This window comes from Macrobrachium nipponense, chromosome 17 (genome assembly GCF_015104395.2).
Source record: "Macrobrachium nipponense isolate FS-2020 chromosome 17, ASM1510439v2, whole genome shotgun sequence".
Classification (NCBI taxonomy): domain Eukaryota; kingdom Metazoa; phylum Arthropoda; class Malacostraca; order Decapoda; family Palaemonidae; genus Macrobrachium; species Macrobrachium nipponense.
This window is the reverse complement of record NC_087210.1, coordinates 69,376,264-69,396,263: the sequence shown is the minus strand read 5'-3', so window position 1 is coordinate 69,396,263 and position 20,000 is coordinate 69,376,264. Positions and strand designations below refer to the sequence as shown.

Here is a 20,000-nt window from a genome sequence, read left to right as displayed (position 1 = left end):
TTATGTATATCGGTTAGTTGTAGGCTTCAATGATACAGTTAACATGTACCTCTCTCTCTCTCTCTCTCTCTCTCTCTCTCTCTCTCTCTCTCTCTCTTTCTGTTGCTGCTGCTTAAATGACACAACTTGAATATCTGAACATTTAAATTATTTTACATGACTTACAAATACTAAGCACAACAGAATATCATAATTACAATATTATTATGAAGTCGCGTCTGAATTTATAATTTCCTGGGCATAATATTTTCATTCTAAATATAAACAAAACATAAAAAAATAAAAAAAAGCAAAAAACAAAAAATCGTCTATTAAGTAGAATGAATTTTCCCTCGTAGATCAACATGAATGCTTTAGGTTGTAGTCAACTCCAACCTAAAAGAAGAAAACAGTTCACAATGAGAGAGAGAGAGAGAGAGAGAGAGAGAGAGAGAGAGAGAGAGAGAGATCATATCCTACCGAAGAATTTATTTTCTGCTTGTCAGAAAATGTCACCTCTGGGTCGGACACGGAAAAAGGAAGTCTGAACAAGCACGTCCTGTTTGAGGTTAATACTTGGTAATTCTTAGTGGGAAACGTCCTACTTAAAAAGATAAACTGTTGTGTTATTTAGGAATGGCGCTCTAACGTAATTTTTCGTACTCGATTTTTGGGACGTCCCATTGACCTATTGAACTAGACGAGAAGCGAGTAGACTCACAAAAACGCCCTTCTTGCTTGGATCGTCCCGGTTGAGTTCTTTAAATCATAAGCGCGTCTTCACTTAACCAGTTTCCTACTTTTTGCTTGATAGAAACGTCTTATCAAGTAGTAGGAAATACTTGATTGGAATTACCTATGCGAAAACTCTCCTGTTTCTTAGGAACGTTAGCGTTGTGTGATAGGAAATTTTTTGTCGAAGGGAACAGTAATTGAATGAATTTCTCGATCCCCGGCCGCTCATGAATGACATCATGATTCGTAATGTCTTGTCACAATAATTTGCAAAACAAAACGTATCAGACGCATTCGAAGGCGAGGTTAGTTGTTTTCTTCTGATAGGTCAGTCTTGCGCATTCAGTTTTAAATGTCATTGGTAGTCGGAATTCAATTACGAATGTTTACGAATGGTTACATTATATAATGTTTTCATTGCATGTCAGTCCATGCATAAAATCATCAATTAATGAATACATTCTTTAAATGGTAGATTCCGGATATTCTGATGCTGGTTTAAAATTTAACAACCAATCCCATTTTCCTCTGGAAGTCATTAGTAACATGCCCGGAAACATGTCTATCATAGTGGAGTTGTTTTAAGCAAGAGAGATTTTGTGTTAATAGTAAATCTGCAAAGCAACGAGGACCCGAGCCCTTTTGGGATATCAGCGAAGCGAGGCCCATCTGGCATCAGGTTCAGCTGTGAAATCACTACTAAAATAATCAATGGTAATCTGGTAGATTTGGTACCTGGATTTTTTTCTGGGTCATTTCAATATTTTGTCCATTTTTCTTTTGTCCAGAGGGATTAATGTGGATGTTCAGAAAGGGGTATCGGTATCTCTCTCTCTCTCTCTCTCTCTCTCTCTCTCTCTCTCTCTCTCTCGGGTGCAATACTGATTAATATCGAGTGAGTGCAGAGCGTTGGGTACATTTTTTCTGACAAATATTTCATGTCAAAAGAGTCGTAACTAATTTGGTGGGTGTTTCATTTCCCCATCAGCATTCAAATCGGATAATGTTCGAATGAATTCTTAGCATGCAAACAACTGAAGCCGGTGAAGGTATGCCAGCTGCTCGCAATGAAATTGTAAGTGAAACATGGTGTTGGTTTTCCGTAGAGTTTGTAACCTTAACTTTCATCTTTCTTGTATAAATTATTCATTCCAGGATTGTTATCAAACTCATGATTAAATTTTAAGTTTTTATGATTAGATTTAAATAATAAGTTAGAAATTTTATGGAAATTTTGTTTAGAAAGTTTTATGTACGTCTTTAATTGATTTAATGTTTATAATTAATATTGACTTTTAATAGAATTATCTTAAATGTTTCACCATCAATTTCAACATCAATGTATGTCTATGATTTAAACTTCTGGGAATGTTTTTTTTTCTTCAATCGATATTTGCTATACTTTTTTACATGTCTCACATCACCTTCCACACACACACACACACACACACACACACACACACACACACATATATATATATATATATGTGTGTGTATAATATATATATATATATATATATATATATATTAAGTAGTCCCTTCACATGTCTGTCTACATATCTATAATATAAATAGGCAGATATTAATAACTGATGGGAACGTATCAGCTATAGTGCCAGAGTTTCAGAGTTTGTGAAATGGGAAATTTATCTCTCAAACCACAAAAAGCTTTGGCACTTCCATGAATTCTGTCAAATGCCTTTGTTGGGGAAATCAAAAAATAAAGTATAGTTTGTGTAGAAAGGGATATAACACACTCGATCTCCAACGGAAAACTGGATGGAAATAATTCATATAAAACAAGAAATTCATATTTTAAAAAATATCTAATACAGGAACTATCTTTCCATTACAGTTGATTTTGTCATTATTTGAGGAGGATATGATATTAGATATGCAGTACACTCTTCAGAATGGGAAAATATAGTAACCAGCACGCGGAAACATTTATTAAATTCCACAGTCAAATCTGGTCCTGCTGTGACCCCGGCGAATACGTGTTCAACATTTTATGCTGTAGCTGAAAATAGGTCATTTGTGAAATTCAGTCATTTCTGTTTTGAACCGTGTTCCCCCCTTTGTCAGTCTTCCATTAAAATCCATGTTCAAGCTGTGGCGTTATCAAATTAATTAGGGAACACTTCAGCAGAAGAATATGGAATGATATTAGGCGTAGTTTTGAACTTCAGCTATTGGAGAGAGAGAGAGAGAGAGAGAGAAGAGAGAGAGAGAGAGAGAGAGAGAGAGAGAGAGAGAGAGAGCGAGCACAGCAGAATCAAGCTTATAGAGAGAGACAGAGAGAGAGAGAGAAAGAGACAGAGAGAGAGAGTGAGCAGAATCAAGTACTGGTCCCCAATAGTAAACAAGTGAAACTGTAATTACACGTGGGTAAAAAGATGAATATAGATGAAAGGAGTGAGAGATACGGAAAAAAAAAATACTTTTGAATACTCGACACCCAACCCATTCAATAAGTATTGCCAAGAGCGAAAATCATTTAGAAACATAAGAAGTGTTTCAAAAGAAATTGGAGATATAACTATTAAAAAACTTGTATGATATACAGTAACTAATAAATCAAGAAAACTTTAAACTATAACATTAATAAAGCATTTCGAAACATGAGATACGTTCCAAAAGAAATGGGAGACATAACTATTAAAAAACCGGTATGATGTACAGTAACTAAAAAGTCAAGAAAACTTTAAACTGTAACACAAATAAATCATTTTGATGTCGGATGCGGAAGCCATTGACATATTCCGGGATAATTTGTCAATGAGAACAGGAATCTCATGACAGACATCACTGATTTGTCTGTAAGGTAATTCATTTGACAGAATTTCACATTAAATAAATCTCGCATGAAAATGGAAACAAACCTCTATTTTATTGGTAAAAGAAAAGGCTCTTATGATTTTAATTACTCATTTGTTCGTGTTTTTTGTATTTAACGTTAGAAGGAAATTGCCCTAATTTTATTAATATAAGTTATAATCTTCTTGAGTTTTATCGTGTGTTTTTATTTTTTTTCATTTTGTTATTTTTGTGCCTAAACTTCTCGTTGGTGTCAGCCCCACGAATTTGGTTCCTTCCGCTTTAAAGGATCTAACCAAATTCATAGAATTTTTGGTGTCAATTTTTTTTTTTTTTATGCATTTTAACTCCAGTTGCCTTTAACGTCGACAGTCGTTTTCTTTTTATAAGAAATTACATGAACTTTTGTAGATCTTTCTTATGATTTTCCCGGAGACTTTGAAGGAGAAGATATTTTATTCTTTTGAAGAGACGTTGAACAGAGTTACAATTTACAATCGTGCTTTATTTATGTAGGCGAAATAAAGAAACGAATATAAAACGTGGCTGCTAGTAGCGTGGGAGACTCTGGAAACAATAACCGTTGTCCGAATCGTCCACAAGGCGAAAGAATGATATCGTCAGCTATGGCATGAATATTTATCATGTGTGGGCCAAAAAGCCCCGGGGGGGAAAGGGTCCTGGGGGAGTTCGTGTAAATGAAAGTTCTGGAGCCGCCGTGTCTTAAAATGGAAACGGTTGTTAGCAGATTTAAGCATATTAACTCCTACTAAGATTACTCTTATCGTTGCAGGTGTTGCTTTTCATTGATGTTATTGTCATCGTCATCCTTGTAACGAGTAATAGCAAAGTTATGGCTGTTGAATTGAACTGAGTATAGAATTCAGGCCAAAGGCCAAGCATTGGGACCTATGAGGTCATTAAGTGCTGAAACGGAAATTGACAGTAAAAGGCTTGAAAGGTGTAACAGGAGGAAAACCTCGCAGTTGCACTATGAAACAATTGTTAAGAGAAGGTGGAAAGTAAGATGGAAGAAGGAGAATAGGGAAGGAAGTAAAGTTAAAGGAGCGAAAGTGGTTGCAGCTAGGGGCCGAAGGGATGCTGCAAAGAACCTTAAGTAACGCCTGCAGTGCACCGCATAAGGTGCACAGACGGCGCTACCTCCCTACGGGGGTTACGGCTGTTGATTTTGTTGTTTTAGTCAGAGAGAGAAATGGCCGAATAGTCAACGTTACTTTTCATATCAGGATTTATGTTACTATAGTACCTATTCACATCAACCATTCATTTGATATCTAGGCTAGTCCCCTACGACTCTCCTGATTGGCTGTTGATAAGCCAATCACAGGGCTGGAAACTCTCAGTCTCTCTCCAGAGTTCACATAGGCAGGATGTATGTTCCACCTCTCCTGAGGGATACTTTTGAAAGACGTGTCTTTAAAGAGAGGTGGAACATACATCCGGCCTATGTGAACTCTCGGGAGAGACTGACCGTTTCCAGCCCGTGATTGGCATATCAACAGCCAATCAGGAGCGTCGTAAGGGATTGGCCTAGACATAAAATGCACGGTTGATGTGAATCTACTATAGCTTAACCACAGGGTACAGTACCTCGAATTAACGGTGACAAAATAAATCAGTAGAATAATGAAAGAGGGTCAGGAGGCGACATAATCCTATTATATTTTCAGTAAATCGGAGAAATATTTTTTCTAGGGTTATCTGTCTGATGTTGGCAGGTGAATCACATTTCTATTTCCCTTGGAATAACCATTACTTTAGACTGCATATACCCAAAAATGCATTATTTACTTTTTCTTTAAGTAAAATCGTTGGTTGTTTGCTCTTTTATACAAGGGTCCTCACTGGCCTTTACTGTGAAAACTTGAATTCTTCTATTTCTAGAAATCACTTCTGTTTTTACTGAGTTTATACATTCGTATACCGTACTAGTGTACTTGTAAGCCCCCACTGGGAATAGTTCTCGTAGCAACACGTAAACAGTGAACACTGCAAATGTCACAAGATAGCATTATTGTGTTCATGAAAACTTGAAACAAATGTTAGAAATTATTCGTAAACTAATATTACAGAGTGTATATTTAATCTGTATTATAGGCAGTATACATTGCTGCTAAAATGTATTATGTACATAGTACATATATTACACACACACATATATATATATATATATATATATATATATATATATATATATATATATATATGTGTGTGTGTGTGTGTGTGTGTGTGTGTGTGTATGTGTGTATGTTTGTGTGTGTGTTTGTTGTATGCGTGAATTATTATGTATGTATTTACTTGTGTATAATAAGCTATATATATATATATATTTTACTTATATGAATAATATTTGTGTGCATATATGTATTGTACTTAATACATATTATATATATATATATTTATATATATATATATATATAATATATTAAATTTTGAACACTATTTGAACGTTGCAAATACTGTTTATGGGCCTTTTATCTTCAATAATATATATATATATATATATATATATATATATATATATATATATATATATTATATATATATATATATTTTTGACACTATTTTGAACGTTGCAAATACTGTTTTATGGGCCTTTTATTTTCATATATATATATATATATATATATAAAATAGATATAATTATTAAATTCTTTAATATATATCTATATATATATAGATATATATAAAATATATATATATATATATGAAGATAAAAGGCCTCATAAAACACTATTTGCAACGTTTTATGGGCCTTTTATCTTCACATATATTGTTGTATTACAGTAAAAGACATTGATATATTATATATATATATATATATATATATATATATATATATACATATATATATATGTATGTATATATATATAAAACTGTATGTATATGAATGTGATAAACGACGGAAAGACATGTCACATGATTTTGAGTACATCGACGTGAAAAAATAGAAGAAACAAGCAAAATAATGCCCAATCATCTCGATACGTCGTCAAGAACCAAACAGCAACGAAGCGCAGACCATTTCCTCGATGACAGAGAATATAGCTCTGCCAAGCGCTAGCCAATAGGGAAAGAGTTGTTCCGAATCTTGGCTAGTTGCGTAACTGCTTTCGATATGGAGAGGACGGACGGTAGCAGAGCGTCGCAGCATACGAAGAACCCTATAAGATATTCAGGGGATTTTTATATGCTTATTTATCCGTTGATCTTTATTGCATATTTCCTGGTTAGATAATAATTATCCTTGTAAGCGTTGTCTTTATTTTTTGTTTTAATATAATTTTCGTATGATATTCAGTTTTATTTATTTATTATTTATTTCACTTTCAACCTACCCGCAGAACTTTACTTTGCATCTAAATAGAAAGCAAGCTGTTATATTTCCACAATTCTTGACTTTGATTTTGGTCATCTTATGACTTGAAGCTGTCTTATTGTGGCATTATAATACCAGCCTTATGTTCTTATTTAACGATGCTTTAAGCTTAATCCCTAAAGAGCCGATTCACTCTTATCCTAAGAAAAGTCAGTCTTCTTATTCTTGTCCTCAAGGAGATTCAGAAAACACTGTAATCATTTAATCTAATGGATGGAGAGAATATTGCATCAAAAGCGAAAAGAGAATCGAACCAGTAAAAAATGCTCCGAAGTTTCTTCGGCGCAATCGAGTTTCCTGTACAGCATTTAACCAAGGCCACCAAAGATGGATCTATCTTTCGGTGGTCCCGGTATAATGCTGTATTGGTCGCGGCCCATGAAACTCTCACTCCGCAATGGTGGCCTGTGAGGTTTTGTTGCCAAAAGGACGACCATGGCTAACTTTAACCTTGGATAGAATAAAAACTACTGAGGTTAGAGGGCTGCAATTTGGTATGTTTGATGATTGGAGGGTGGATGACCAACATACCAATTTGCAGCCCTCGAGCCTCAGTAGTTTTTGAGATCTGAGGGCGGACAGAAAAAGTGCGGACAGACAGACAAAGCGTCTCAATAGTTTTCTTTTACAGAACACTAAAAAGGCTGTGGGTAAACTCAAAGACAGTAATGGAAACACCTCCTAAAGTTGAGAAGGCTTTTGGAAATGCTGACAACTACTGTTTAACCATAATAAGGATACATATTGGCATTAAAAATAAAACTGTAACAAACAATTTTGTATTCTTCTTTTATAATTTCCAGTGTTGTTTATAGGTAGTATTGTCGCTAGTTTTGTTTTGTTTACTTTTAATGTTATTTTTCCGTTTTTCTGTTGTGGTGATGCAGCACACTGAATATTCTGTAGCCAGTAAAAGTCTTCTCTCCATTTTCCTCAGGAAATCAAACATCTCAGCAAGACCCCCAGCATCACCACCACCACCACCACCATCACCTCCACCATCACCACCATCAAAAACAGCACCATCACCATCACCAGTCGGAAAACCAACAGCACCAAGACAAATTAGCAGCAGCGTCCGAGGACTTGGATTCGGTCATCGAGCTCCTGACGAACCTGTCTCCAAACGTCCCTTCGAACGCACCCACCAGACCCACCTCGCCCAAGATGACCGTCACGCCCACGCCCTCGCCGGTTCACACGCCCACGGACGCTTCCTTGCCTCCCCCTCCCCCGCCCCCAGTAGCATCGTGTCCCGAGAACGACGTGGCCTCCCCCTCCAGTACTCTGGATTCGAGGGGTTCTTCGAAGACGAGGTCAAGTGGCAGGTCTTCCAGCTGTGAGAGTGTGAACAGGAATAAAGGTTTGTTTAATTTGATCTCATTAGGAGGAATCTCCGTGTCGGTATTCAGGATGCTCGCCTTTCTTTATATCAGTCCTTGTTCATCATGCTTAACCGTCTCCTTTTCTAACTGAGCTTTGAAGGTATAGGAAATGTTTAGAATTTATTTTTCCTTTCTTCTTTTCCTAAGAAACAGTTAAAAGATTGTTCACATTTTCTTTAATCCATATTCATTGTTTGTCTCTCTTCGTTTTAAATTTTTTCCTTTGAGAAATTCCAATTCTTTTTCTTTATTCGAGTCAAAACTTGTGCCTTTTCATCTGCCATGGCACTTATAACTTATAATTAGGATTCAACTCCTAATTTCATTTGACACGTCTCACTTTCTTCTATCTTTATCTCTGATGTCTCCGTGTACTTCACTTTCATAAGGGGACTAATATTACCCTCCTTCTATTTATTTAATAATTTCACAAGCATATTCAACTTTAGCAGCCCAGTAGACTGCATTTTATCAAGCTGGAAGGAAGTAAAGAATGAGCTTGTTCAAATCTTCGTGAGTATGACAGGAAATTTATCGACTCCCCAGATATACTTACGTCTTAAGATGAACACCTATGGAATGAAACTCTTATTCTTCTGTAACCGATTTTAATCCCGAAGAAAAAACGCTCGTTTTTTAGCTCTCCCCCCCCTACAACCCCCCCAAAAAATAAGTATACTCTAGTTAAGATGTTTATATGTTAATATGAAGCGAAGTAGAAGTTATCTTCATAGTATTATGTAACGTTGATCCAACAGATTAATTAAAGACGGGCAGCCTATGCTATTATATCTTCGTTATCATCAGCGCCCTCTCCTGTTCCAAATAGAGGCCTAAAATTCAGTGGAAAATATAATAATCTGCTTAGCCATAGAAACTTTACCTTTACTTTTACTAAATAGTTAAATAAAAATAAATAAATAATCAAATAAATATAAATAAATAAAAATGAATAAATAAAAATGAATAAAATTGGTTTTGGGATGGTAAACTTGATAGACACAGCACGCCTTCCTAGGTTTTAGTTTATGTTTTATAAGCTCTTTAATTGTGATTCGTTTTCTATTCCTTTACTCTAGTTTTGGTTTTTATTCTTATCTTTGACATATAGTAAGCTTCTTACTCTAAGGAAGCTTGCTAAACGAGTTTATTTTTTCAATTAGTATATAGAAAACGATATTGACAAGATCGCAATATTTCGGGTGACATTTCCCCTTCCTATTCGTCACGTATTTTCCTCCACCCTGAGAGAGATCAAGGGCTCAAGTTATTGGTCCCGTCGGCCTAAGAATAAAAACTGGGAAAAATATGAAGGCACAGGAAGAGTCCAGATAGCCGTGAGCTTTCAAGGCTAACTGCTCGCAACTCGTCGTTTTAAAGGCCCTGAGTCAATCCCCCTGAAACGAACGGTCGCGTTAGAAGTGACAAATATGTCATATGTTGTTGGGGTAATTCCGCTGCGGTTGAAATGAAGCGTTGACGAGTGTCCTTAATGGCCCCGCCGGATATTGCGTTCGTGCTGAGGAGCGGCCATAATGGTTTAAAAGCGAGATTCATTTTTCTTAAAGATTTCATAAGTACACGTTCAGTATTTGCAAAATATTTTCTTGAAAATTATGTTCCGAAGCGTGATCGACCAGATTAACGAATGCATGCGTATTATACATACATACATACATATATATATATATATATATATATATATATATATATATATATATATATCTCTTATAAAGCACATGCGATGCGTGTGTCAGTTACCGTTGTGTGCAGCGCATACACATAGTACTATGTTGTATATCCTCGTATCGTATCATCATTGTGTATTAGTGAGGACAGGAACACGTTCAACCGCTGCTTTTCATGATAGGAGACAAAGATGCACAATGGACTCGATCGGCCATTTTTCTGATTTTTGCCGTCATATTAAAAGAATGATTCATAGTTAGCATAGTCTCGAGAGGAATGGGGGAGTGTCGTTATTCCGTTGCAAGTTCAGCCAAAAAGAAACCGAATGACACTGTTGCACCACATAACGAAACTGAATGACACTGTCGCACCACACAACGAAACTGAATGACACTGTCGCACCACGCAACGAAACTGAATGACACTGTTGCACCACGCAACGAAACTGAATGACACTGTCACACCACATAACGAAACTAAATGACACTGTTGCACCACGCAACGAAACTGAATGACACTGTATCACTACTCAACGAAACTGAATGACACTGTCGCACCACATAACGAAACTGAATGACACTGTCGCACTACGCAATGAAACTGAATGAAACTGTAGCACCACACAACGAAACTGAATGACACTGGCGTACCACAAAACGAAACTGAATGACACTGTCGCCCTACGCAACGAAACTAAATGACACTGTTGCACCACATAACGAAACTGAATGACACTGTCGCACTATGCAACGAAACTGAATGACACTGTCTTACCACGCAACGAAACTGAATGCTCTACTGTTGCACTATGCAACGAAACTGAATGACACTGTTGCACTACGCAACGAAACTGAATGACACTGTCACACCACACAACGACACTGAATGACACTGTCACACCACATAACGAAACTGAATGCACCACATAACGAAACTGAATGACTGTCGCACCACATAACGAAACTGAATGACACTGTCACACCACGCAACGACAACTGAATGACACTGTCACACCACACAACGACACTGAATGACACTGTAACACTCACTGCAACGAAACTGAATGCACATAAACGAAACTGCAAATGACTGACGCAAACTCACATAAACACTGCATTGACACTGCTCCAGACCACGCGACGGAAACTGAATGACAATGTCGCACTTTGGAACGAAACTGAATGACACTGTCGCACCACATAACGAAACTGAATGACACTGTCGCACCACACAACGGAACTGAATGATACTGTCGCACCACATAATGAAACTGAATGACACTGTCGCACCACGTAACGAAACTGAATGACACTGTCGCACCACATAACGAAACTGAATGACACTGTCGCACCACATAACGAAACTGAATGACACTGTCGCACCACATAACGAAACTGAATGACACTGTCGCACCACATAACGAAACTGAATGACACTGTCGTACCACTTAACGAAACTGAATGACACTGTCGCACCACATAACGAAACTGAATGACACTGTTGCACCACACAACGAAACTGAATGACACTGTCACACAATGCCACGAAACTGAATGACACTGTCGCACCACGCAACGAAACTGAATGACACTGTTGCACCACACAACGAAACTGAATGACACTGTCGTACCTCGGAACGAAACTGAATGACACTGTCGTACCACTTAACGAAACTGAATGACACTGTCGCACCACGCAACGAAACTGAATGACACTGTCGCACCACATAACGAAACTGAATGACACTGTCACACCACACAATGGAACTGAATGATACTGTTGCACCACATAATGAAACTGAATGACACTGTCGCCACATAACGAAACTGAATGACACTGTCGCACCACGCAACGAAACTGAATGACACTGTCGCACCACATAACGAAACTGAATGACACTGTCGCACTACACTACGAAACTGAATGACACTGTCGCACCACACAACGAAACTGAATGACACTGTTGCACCACATAACGAAACTGAATGACACTGTCCCACCACAACACGAAACTGAATGAAACTGTCGCACCACATAACAAAACTGAATGACACTGTCGCACCACATAACGAAACTGAATGACACTGTCCCACCACATAACAAAACTGAATGACACTGTTGCACCACATAACGAAACTGAATGACACTGTCCCACCACATAACGAAACTGAATGACACTGTTGCACCACATAACGAAACTGAATGACACTGTCCCACCACATAACGAAACTGAATGAAACTGTCGCACCACATAACAAAACTGAATGACACTGTCGCACCACATAACGAAACTGAATGACACTGTTGCACCACGCAACGAAACCTAATGACACTGTCGCACCACATATCGAAACTGAATGACACTCTCGCACTACTCAACGAAACTGAATGACACCGTCGCACCACGCAACGAAACTGAATGACACTGTCGCACCACATAACGAAACTGAATGACACTGTCACACTACGCAACGAAACTGAATGACACTTTCGCACCACACAACGAAACTGAATGACACTGTTGTCCCACGCAACGAAACTAAATGCTCTACTGTCGCACTGCGCAACGAAACTGAATGACACTGTCGCACCACATAACGAAACTGAATGACACTGTCGCACTACGCAACGAAACTGAATGACACTGTCGCACTACACAACGAAACTGAATGACACTGTCGCACTACGCAACGAAACTGAATGACACTTTCGCGCTACACAACGAAACTGAATGGACACTGTCGCACTACATAACGAAACTGAATGACACTGTCGCACTACATAACGAAACTGAATGACACTGTCGCACCACATAACGAAACTGAATGACACTGTCGCACCACATAACGAAACTGAATGACACTGTCGCACCACATAACGAAACTGAATGACAATGTCCGCAACCAACAAGAAACGAAAACTGAAAGACAATGTCGCACCACGCAAAGACATGAATGGACACTTGTAGCAACTACATAACGAACGTGAATGACACACTGTCGGCACCACATAACGAAAACTAAACGACAGCGTGGCACCACACAACGAAACTGAATGACACACGGTCGCACCACGCAACGACACTGAATGACACTGGTCGCACCAAATATACGAAAATGAATGACACTGTCGCACACATAACGAACACGATGACACTGTCGGCACCACATAACGAAACTGAAAGACACTGTCGCACCACGACAACGACACTGAAATGACACTGTCGCACTACATAACGAAACTGAATGACACTGTCGACACCACATAACGAAAACTCTAACGACAGTGTGCAACACACACAACGAAACTGAAAGACACTGTCGCACCACGCAACGACACTGAATGACACTGTCGCACTACATAACGAAACTGAATGACACTGTCGCACCACATAACGAAACTAAACGACAGTGTGGCACCACACAACGAAACTGAATGACACTGTCGCACCACGCAACGACACTGAATGACACTGTCGCACCACATAACGAAACTGAATGACACTGTCGCACCACATAACGAAACTGAATGACACTGTCGCACCACATAACGAAACTGAATGACCAAACTGTGCCCACCACAATAACGAAAACCACGACAGGTGGCCACCAAACCCCACGAAAAATGAATGACACTGGTCGCACCAAATAACGAAACCAAACGACAGTGTGGCACCACACAACGAAAACTGAATGACACCTGTCGCAACCACATAACGGAAACCAAACGACAGTGTGGCACCACACAACAACTGATGCACTGTCGACACCCGGGGCAACGAAACCGAATGACATCGTTAAACTGAATGACGCTGTTGCACGTGCAACGAAACTGAATGACGTTATTGCACCACGCAACGAAACTGAATGGCACTGTCGTACCTCGCAACGATGACACGCCACGCGGATACGCAACAAGTGGATACTTAACCTTGTAGTATCGTTAACGCAACGATGATACGATAAGCAACAAGTGTCAACGCGCCTTTAAAACATATTTTAAACCAAGATCTGGCCCTAAGTCCAGCTAAACATGCATCACCTGTGGCTGGCATGTTTTGGTGCTTCTAAGTTTTTGTTTCGGTTAGTTATGTTATACTTTTCGTGTTTCTTCAGTTTACCTTACTAAAATTATTTATTCCACTTCCTTCATTTCTATATAGTATAAACTTAATTTACCTGACTATTTAATTGTCTGACCACCTACATATTTTATCAGATCAATGCCTCCTAACATATATATTATAATATATATATATATATATATATATATATATATATATATATATATATATATGTATGTGTGTGTGTACGAGCGTATATATGTGGTTGTGGGCTTGTGTGTGAGTGCAAATATCACTAACTTTAGGTAATCAGTAAAGACCCTGTGTATTTTGTGCTCTTTTGTACACCACTATTATTTTTTCATTCAGACTTAACCTGAATGAGCCCTGTCTTGTATTGCTAAGCCCCTGAATACTATGCCCCCTAAGATAACGTTATATATTTTTATTGGTGATCAGTTACCTACTGTCCATAAATATAAGCCCAAACCTGTAAATTGACAAAGACCTGGAAGATAATAATATTCAGATCAAAGCGATATAATTTCATTATTACCGTAAAATCAAATCAATTATTGTATAATAGTATAGACTTACCTTATTTATATCTAAAATGGATATAAGCGAAGCCCTTTCTTTCCAAGCTGTTGAATATGTTTCCATATATAATCAGAAATGTTAATAAAGTACACTGATTTCTCTCTCAAGAAATGTCACGTGTTCACATTTTTCTTAAGAACAAAAGATGGCAGAAAACAATTTCTTCTTTTGAACAGCGGAAAGAGCAGATGAATATTACACTCGCTTTTTTTTACGGGAGGAACTCGGGAATCTTTGCAGTTTCCTTTTCTGCTTTTTCTTCGGCCCAAATGAAGGATTCATTTCAGCTTATTTTTCATCTTATTTTTCCTGAAAGAAGAGGAGGAAGACATTACAGTGTGCTCTGTTTTTTTTTCTCGCGGTCATCGGAAGGAGAGAAAACAGCGTGAATTTTTCATCTTCACATAAAAGTATAAAGAATTGTGACAGCTTCTCTCAGCTTATCCCCTTCTGCGCCTACTGCCTGTTTTCCTTCTCCTCGCGTTCTTCTTGTTCCTCAAAATGTCAGCATAAAGTCTAAAGAATTTACACTGAACACGAAAGATTATTATTATTTTTTATTTACTTATTTCTTCTTTTATTTCCTGACATTCCCAATGCCATGTTTTCCCGTTGGTTTTTTTTTCTTTTTTTTTACGGAAGGCGCCTCGGGGTAACTGACAACAGTTTCGTTTTCTCAGAAATAGAGATTTCAGGATTTTCTGCGGATGCTACCGTGGTGCTGTTTGTATATATATATTTATATATATATATATATATATTATATATATATATATATATATATATATATATATATATATGATATATATATAGATATATTATACTTATAAAATTATTATATATATATATATATTATATAATATAATATATATATATATAGATATACTTATATATATATATATATATATATATATATATATATATATATAAAAATTATATATATATGTGTGTGTGTGGAAACATACATACATAAATATAAAAACATAAACACATATACGTTCGTATTCCACTTTTATCTCTCTCTCTCTCTCTCTCTCTCTGTTCCTTTGTAAAGTTACATCGGACTCTATTTTATACAAATTTTCCCCAACACCAATTATATATTTCTACATTGCATTTAACTTTGCATAACTTTTGCCGTGAACTTTCTTGTCAAGACATTACTCCCGAGACTTCTCTTTCAGGAATTTACGATGGCCAATTCTTTTTAAGAAATATGTGAAGTGGTGTTTTAATGTGCGTTTGATCGAGCGTTACGCTATTTGCAATTGAAATTTACAGTTTTGTGAGACATATTTCTTTCTGGCACACTTCCTGTATTTCGCTAAAATAACTCGTGTGAAAATATTATTATTATTATTATTATTATTATTATTATTATTATTATTATTATTATTATTATTATTATTATTATTATTATTATTATTATTATTATTATTATTATTCTGGAAGTAAACCGTTTTTTAAACATGTTTTATTATAAGTAATTGCGGCCTCAGCTGCATTAATATTATATAGGTTCTTCTCTATTTTCCTGATTGTACAATAATGAAAAACCATAATTAGAAAAACAGATAAGAACCCATATAAAGTTAATGCAGCTGAGGCAGATATTACGTTTAATAAAACACATTATATTATTATTATTATTATTATTATTATTATTATTATTATTATTATTATTATTATTATATATGCTGAAAGTACACCCTCTTTTAAACATGTTATATTAAAAGTAATTTCTGTCTCAGCTGCGTTAATTCTATAAAGGTTCTTCTCCGTTTTTTTAAAATTTTGGAAAAATAGAAAAGAACCTTTATAAAAATTAACGCAGCTCAGGCAGCGATTACGTTTAATAAAACACCTTATATTATTATTATTATTATTATTATTATTATTATTATTATTATGACTGGAGAATTTTGGAGAAACTTTTGTTTTCTCATCGTTATTTTCAGTAACAAGAATCTCTTCGACCAATTTGCGAGGAAATAATTTTTTTTTTTATTTGAATTGATAATACGTGTACTGGACTCATACATGTGCTGCGTATAAGCGAAGAATGAGCTTTCTGAATTTACAGAAGCCAGTTGTCCGTGATCGTGTGTTCATGTAAAACTGTTTGTGGGAATAAAACGGAACTCATCAATTTCTTTATGTGGAATTCATTAACAATAGATGCTTCAAGCACTTCAGAAATGAAAATAGAATAATGAGAAATAATTTTTAATTCATTTTTTGCTATTTTTATGATATCACTGAAAACACCTTGAATATTTAAAATAAGTAAGATGGAAGTTCTTACATTCTCAACGAAAATATATTTCTTTTACCCTGTAACTCATGAACGCTTAATGCATTCTGCAGCTGAGCGAAGTTACTCTGCGTTTCGTTTTTATTATTATTATTATTATTATTATTATTATTATTATTATTATTATTATTATTATTATTATTGACAACGTAGATTTAGTATTACTTCCCAGTTCCGTCTGCCATTATTTTTTTTATTTATATTACCTATATTATAGCGTTTCTTAGCATCCATATTGTTCTGTTATTATTACTTTGGATATTCTAAAAGAAAAACTAAAGTTGCGCTTTTGGCATGTTCTTGTTTCTTTTCAACAATCAATATCCTTGTAAGTTCAGGAACGTTTTGCCCTTAGTTATGTTTTTTTCAAGGATATGTATTATTTTCCCTTCTTATTTTGCACAATTTACTTTTAGTTTAACATTATTTTGTTTTACGAAGCATGTACGTACGTATATGGTAGCAACTATACTCTGGTTTTTTCCATCTGTCTATCCGCCTGTGGTGTTTGCGTATGATAACACTGCGTCCCGGGCTTTAAATAGTTACGCTATATATGTGTAAGTTTTAGGTAAATAAAAGGATATCTGGGAGTACATTTGCAACTGAAAAGTGTTTTAATAAATTACAGTATGCGAATTACACCGTTAATATTCGAAATAGGATATTATTATTATTGTTGAATGTAACTATGTAAAGCCCGGGACGCAGTGTTACCATACAAAATCACCACAGGCGGATGGACAGATGAAAAAAAAACAGAGTATAGTTAGTAAGACCGCGCATCTAAGTGGGAACCAGGAACTCATTTCCCCAACAAGGAGTAGATTCACAGCAAAAGAAGTCGCCAGTCTGTAACATTCACAGCGCAGCTGTTGTTCAGAGACGGCTGGTAGTTGATTTAGATGAAACCGGTGTGGCCTTTGCCTAAAGGTGGTCCTTAAGTGTGTTAAAGAAGAAAAAAGAAATGAGAGGGCCGGTAGCTATCTCTGGAAACGATTCGACACGCAAAATACATATGCTAACGTTTCTTTAAAAAAACAAAACTGAGAAAATAATTATTACTCTGTAGGTAAAGATAAAAGTATTCGTTTTCTCGTTACACTAAATAGTTTAGCGTATTTAAGAATTAAAAATGTCCGTTGATATACACTCGCTTTTAAAATTTTGCCTCCGAAAACTGCAAGAGTTGCAACTTCGATACAAAAGAATAACATGGTCTTTGTCTGCTACCTCGGTGACCGCGAGTTCGATTCACGGGCATTCCATTGAGAGGTTAGAGATTATTTCTGGTGGTCGATATTCACTCTCGACGTGGTTTGGAAGTCACGTAAAGCCGTTGGTAGCTTAAAATATGCGCCGAAAATCGATCTATCTTTCGGTGGTCTCGGTGCAATGCTGTATGAGCCGCGGCCCATGAAACTTCAACCACGGCCCGGTGGTGGCCTGGCCTATATCGTTGCCAGACGCATGAACATGGCTAACTTTAACCTTAAATAAAATAAAAACTCTTGTGGCTAGAGGGCTGCAATTTGGTATATTTGGTGATTGGAGGGTGGATGGTCAACATGCCAATTTGCAGCCCTCTAGTTTCAGTAGTTTTGAAGATCTGCAGCCGGACAGACAAAGCCAGCACAATAGTTTTCTTTTCAGGAATCTAAAAAGGATTGTACAAAATGTAAACATAGTATTAAGAACTTTGTCGATGTAAAAGGACATGCGATTGATTGATTGACTAATCCACTTTATGGCGTCTAGCGTTGTAACAACAGTGTTATTCAACTCCCTAAACAATTTACTTATGTAAATGGAAAAGGATTATTTATTTCTTTTCCGTTCCATGGCTCTGCTTTTCTGCTTATTGATAATTCAGATACTCATGATTAAATCCTCGGTCAAATGTCAGTGGTGGTGTTGTTAGTTCTTGACTGAGTTTTAATTTTTTTTTATATATGGCTGGGATTTTTCTTTAATAATTACTCTTATATATATATATTTTATATATATATATATAGTATATATATATATATATAGATATATTATATATATATATATATATAATATATATAGATATATATATATATATATATATATTATTATATATATATATATATTAATATATATATATTTATTACCATACCATACATATATAATATATATTATGATTATATATATATATATATATGTTATATTTAACATATAGTTATAAACTGTATGTATGCATATATATATATATATATATATATATATTATATATATATATATATATATAGTATATATACGTATATATATATATATATATATATATATATATATATATATATCAATTTGTGCTTGCGGGGTATGTTCTTTTATTGTTTCTTTACTCACATAAATATATATCTTCCAGCATTTAAGAATTTTTAATTATTTTCTTCTATCGTCGTAACCACGCATTTTACCCTGTACACTTCGCAATTCATTAGGCATTATTTCTTCAATATGATATGCCAATTCTTCTTCGTTCTTTATTATAACTTTTTAAGAAACTAATTTGCTTTAAATTACAGCTACATACAAAACCTATATTTTATTCATGTGCTCTAAATAGTTTATCATCTTCCTACCACTCCTGCACAGGTGTATGGGTCGTATGGTGCCATGAGTGTGGCTTCGAGGCGCAGGTGCCCCCGGGCGGGGTCGAGTGCTTCCCCCTCAACTACATCCTACAGAAGCAGCTCGTCCTCGAGGCCCTCAACTCCTCCTCCACGACCGTCTTCTGCGATCTCTGCCAAGAAGGTTGGTGGTTTATCTGTCGAAGATGAGTGTGATAAGGCTTCGTCCTCTTCTGCTGGGTATCTTATTGTAGGACTCTCGTCTGATAACGCTCTCTCTATCCTCTCGTACTCTCCCTCTCTTCTCTCTCTCTCGTCTGATAACGCTCTCTCTCTCTCTCTCTCTGTCTCTCTCTGTCTCTCTCTCTCTCTCTCTCTCTCTCTGTATTTTTTGTGTTTATTCATATGAGGAGTTTCTTTACTA

At 36.2% G+C, this 20,000-nt stretch overlaps 1 protein-coding gene across 1 annotated transcript in view; it reads left to right on the top strand.

Moving 5' to 3' along the window:
• LOC135196299 (uncharacterized) overlaps nt 1–20,000 on the top strand; it is a 210,256-nt gene that overhangs the window by 175,371 nt on the left and 14,885 nt on the right. Inside the window, exons 3-4 of the mRNA XM_064223007.1 lie at nt 7,869–8,294; nt 19,602–19,760. Coding sequence (XP_064079077.1) covers nt 7,869–8,294; nt 19,602–19,760 — 585 coding nt within the window. The remainder of the gene's footprint in view (nt 1–7,868; nt 8,295–19,601; nt 19,761–20,000) is intronic.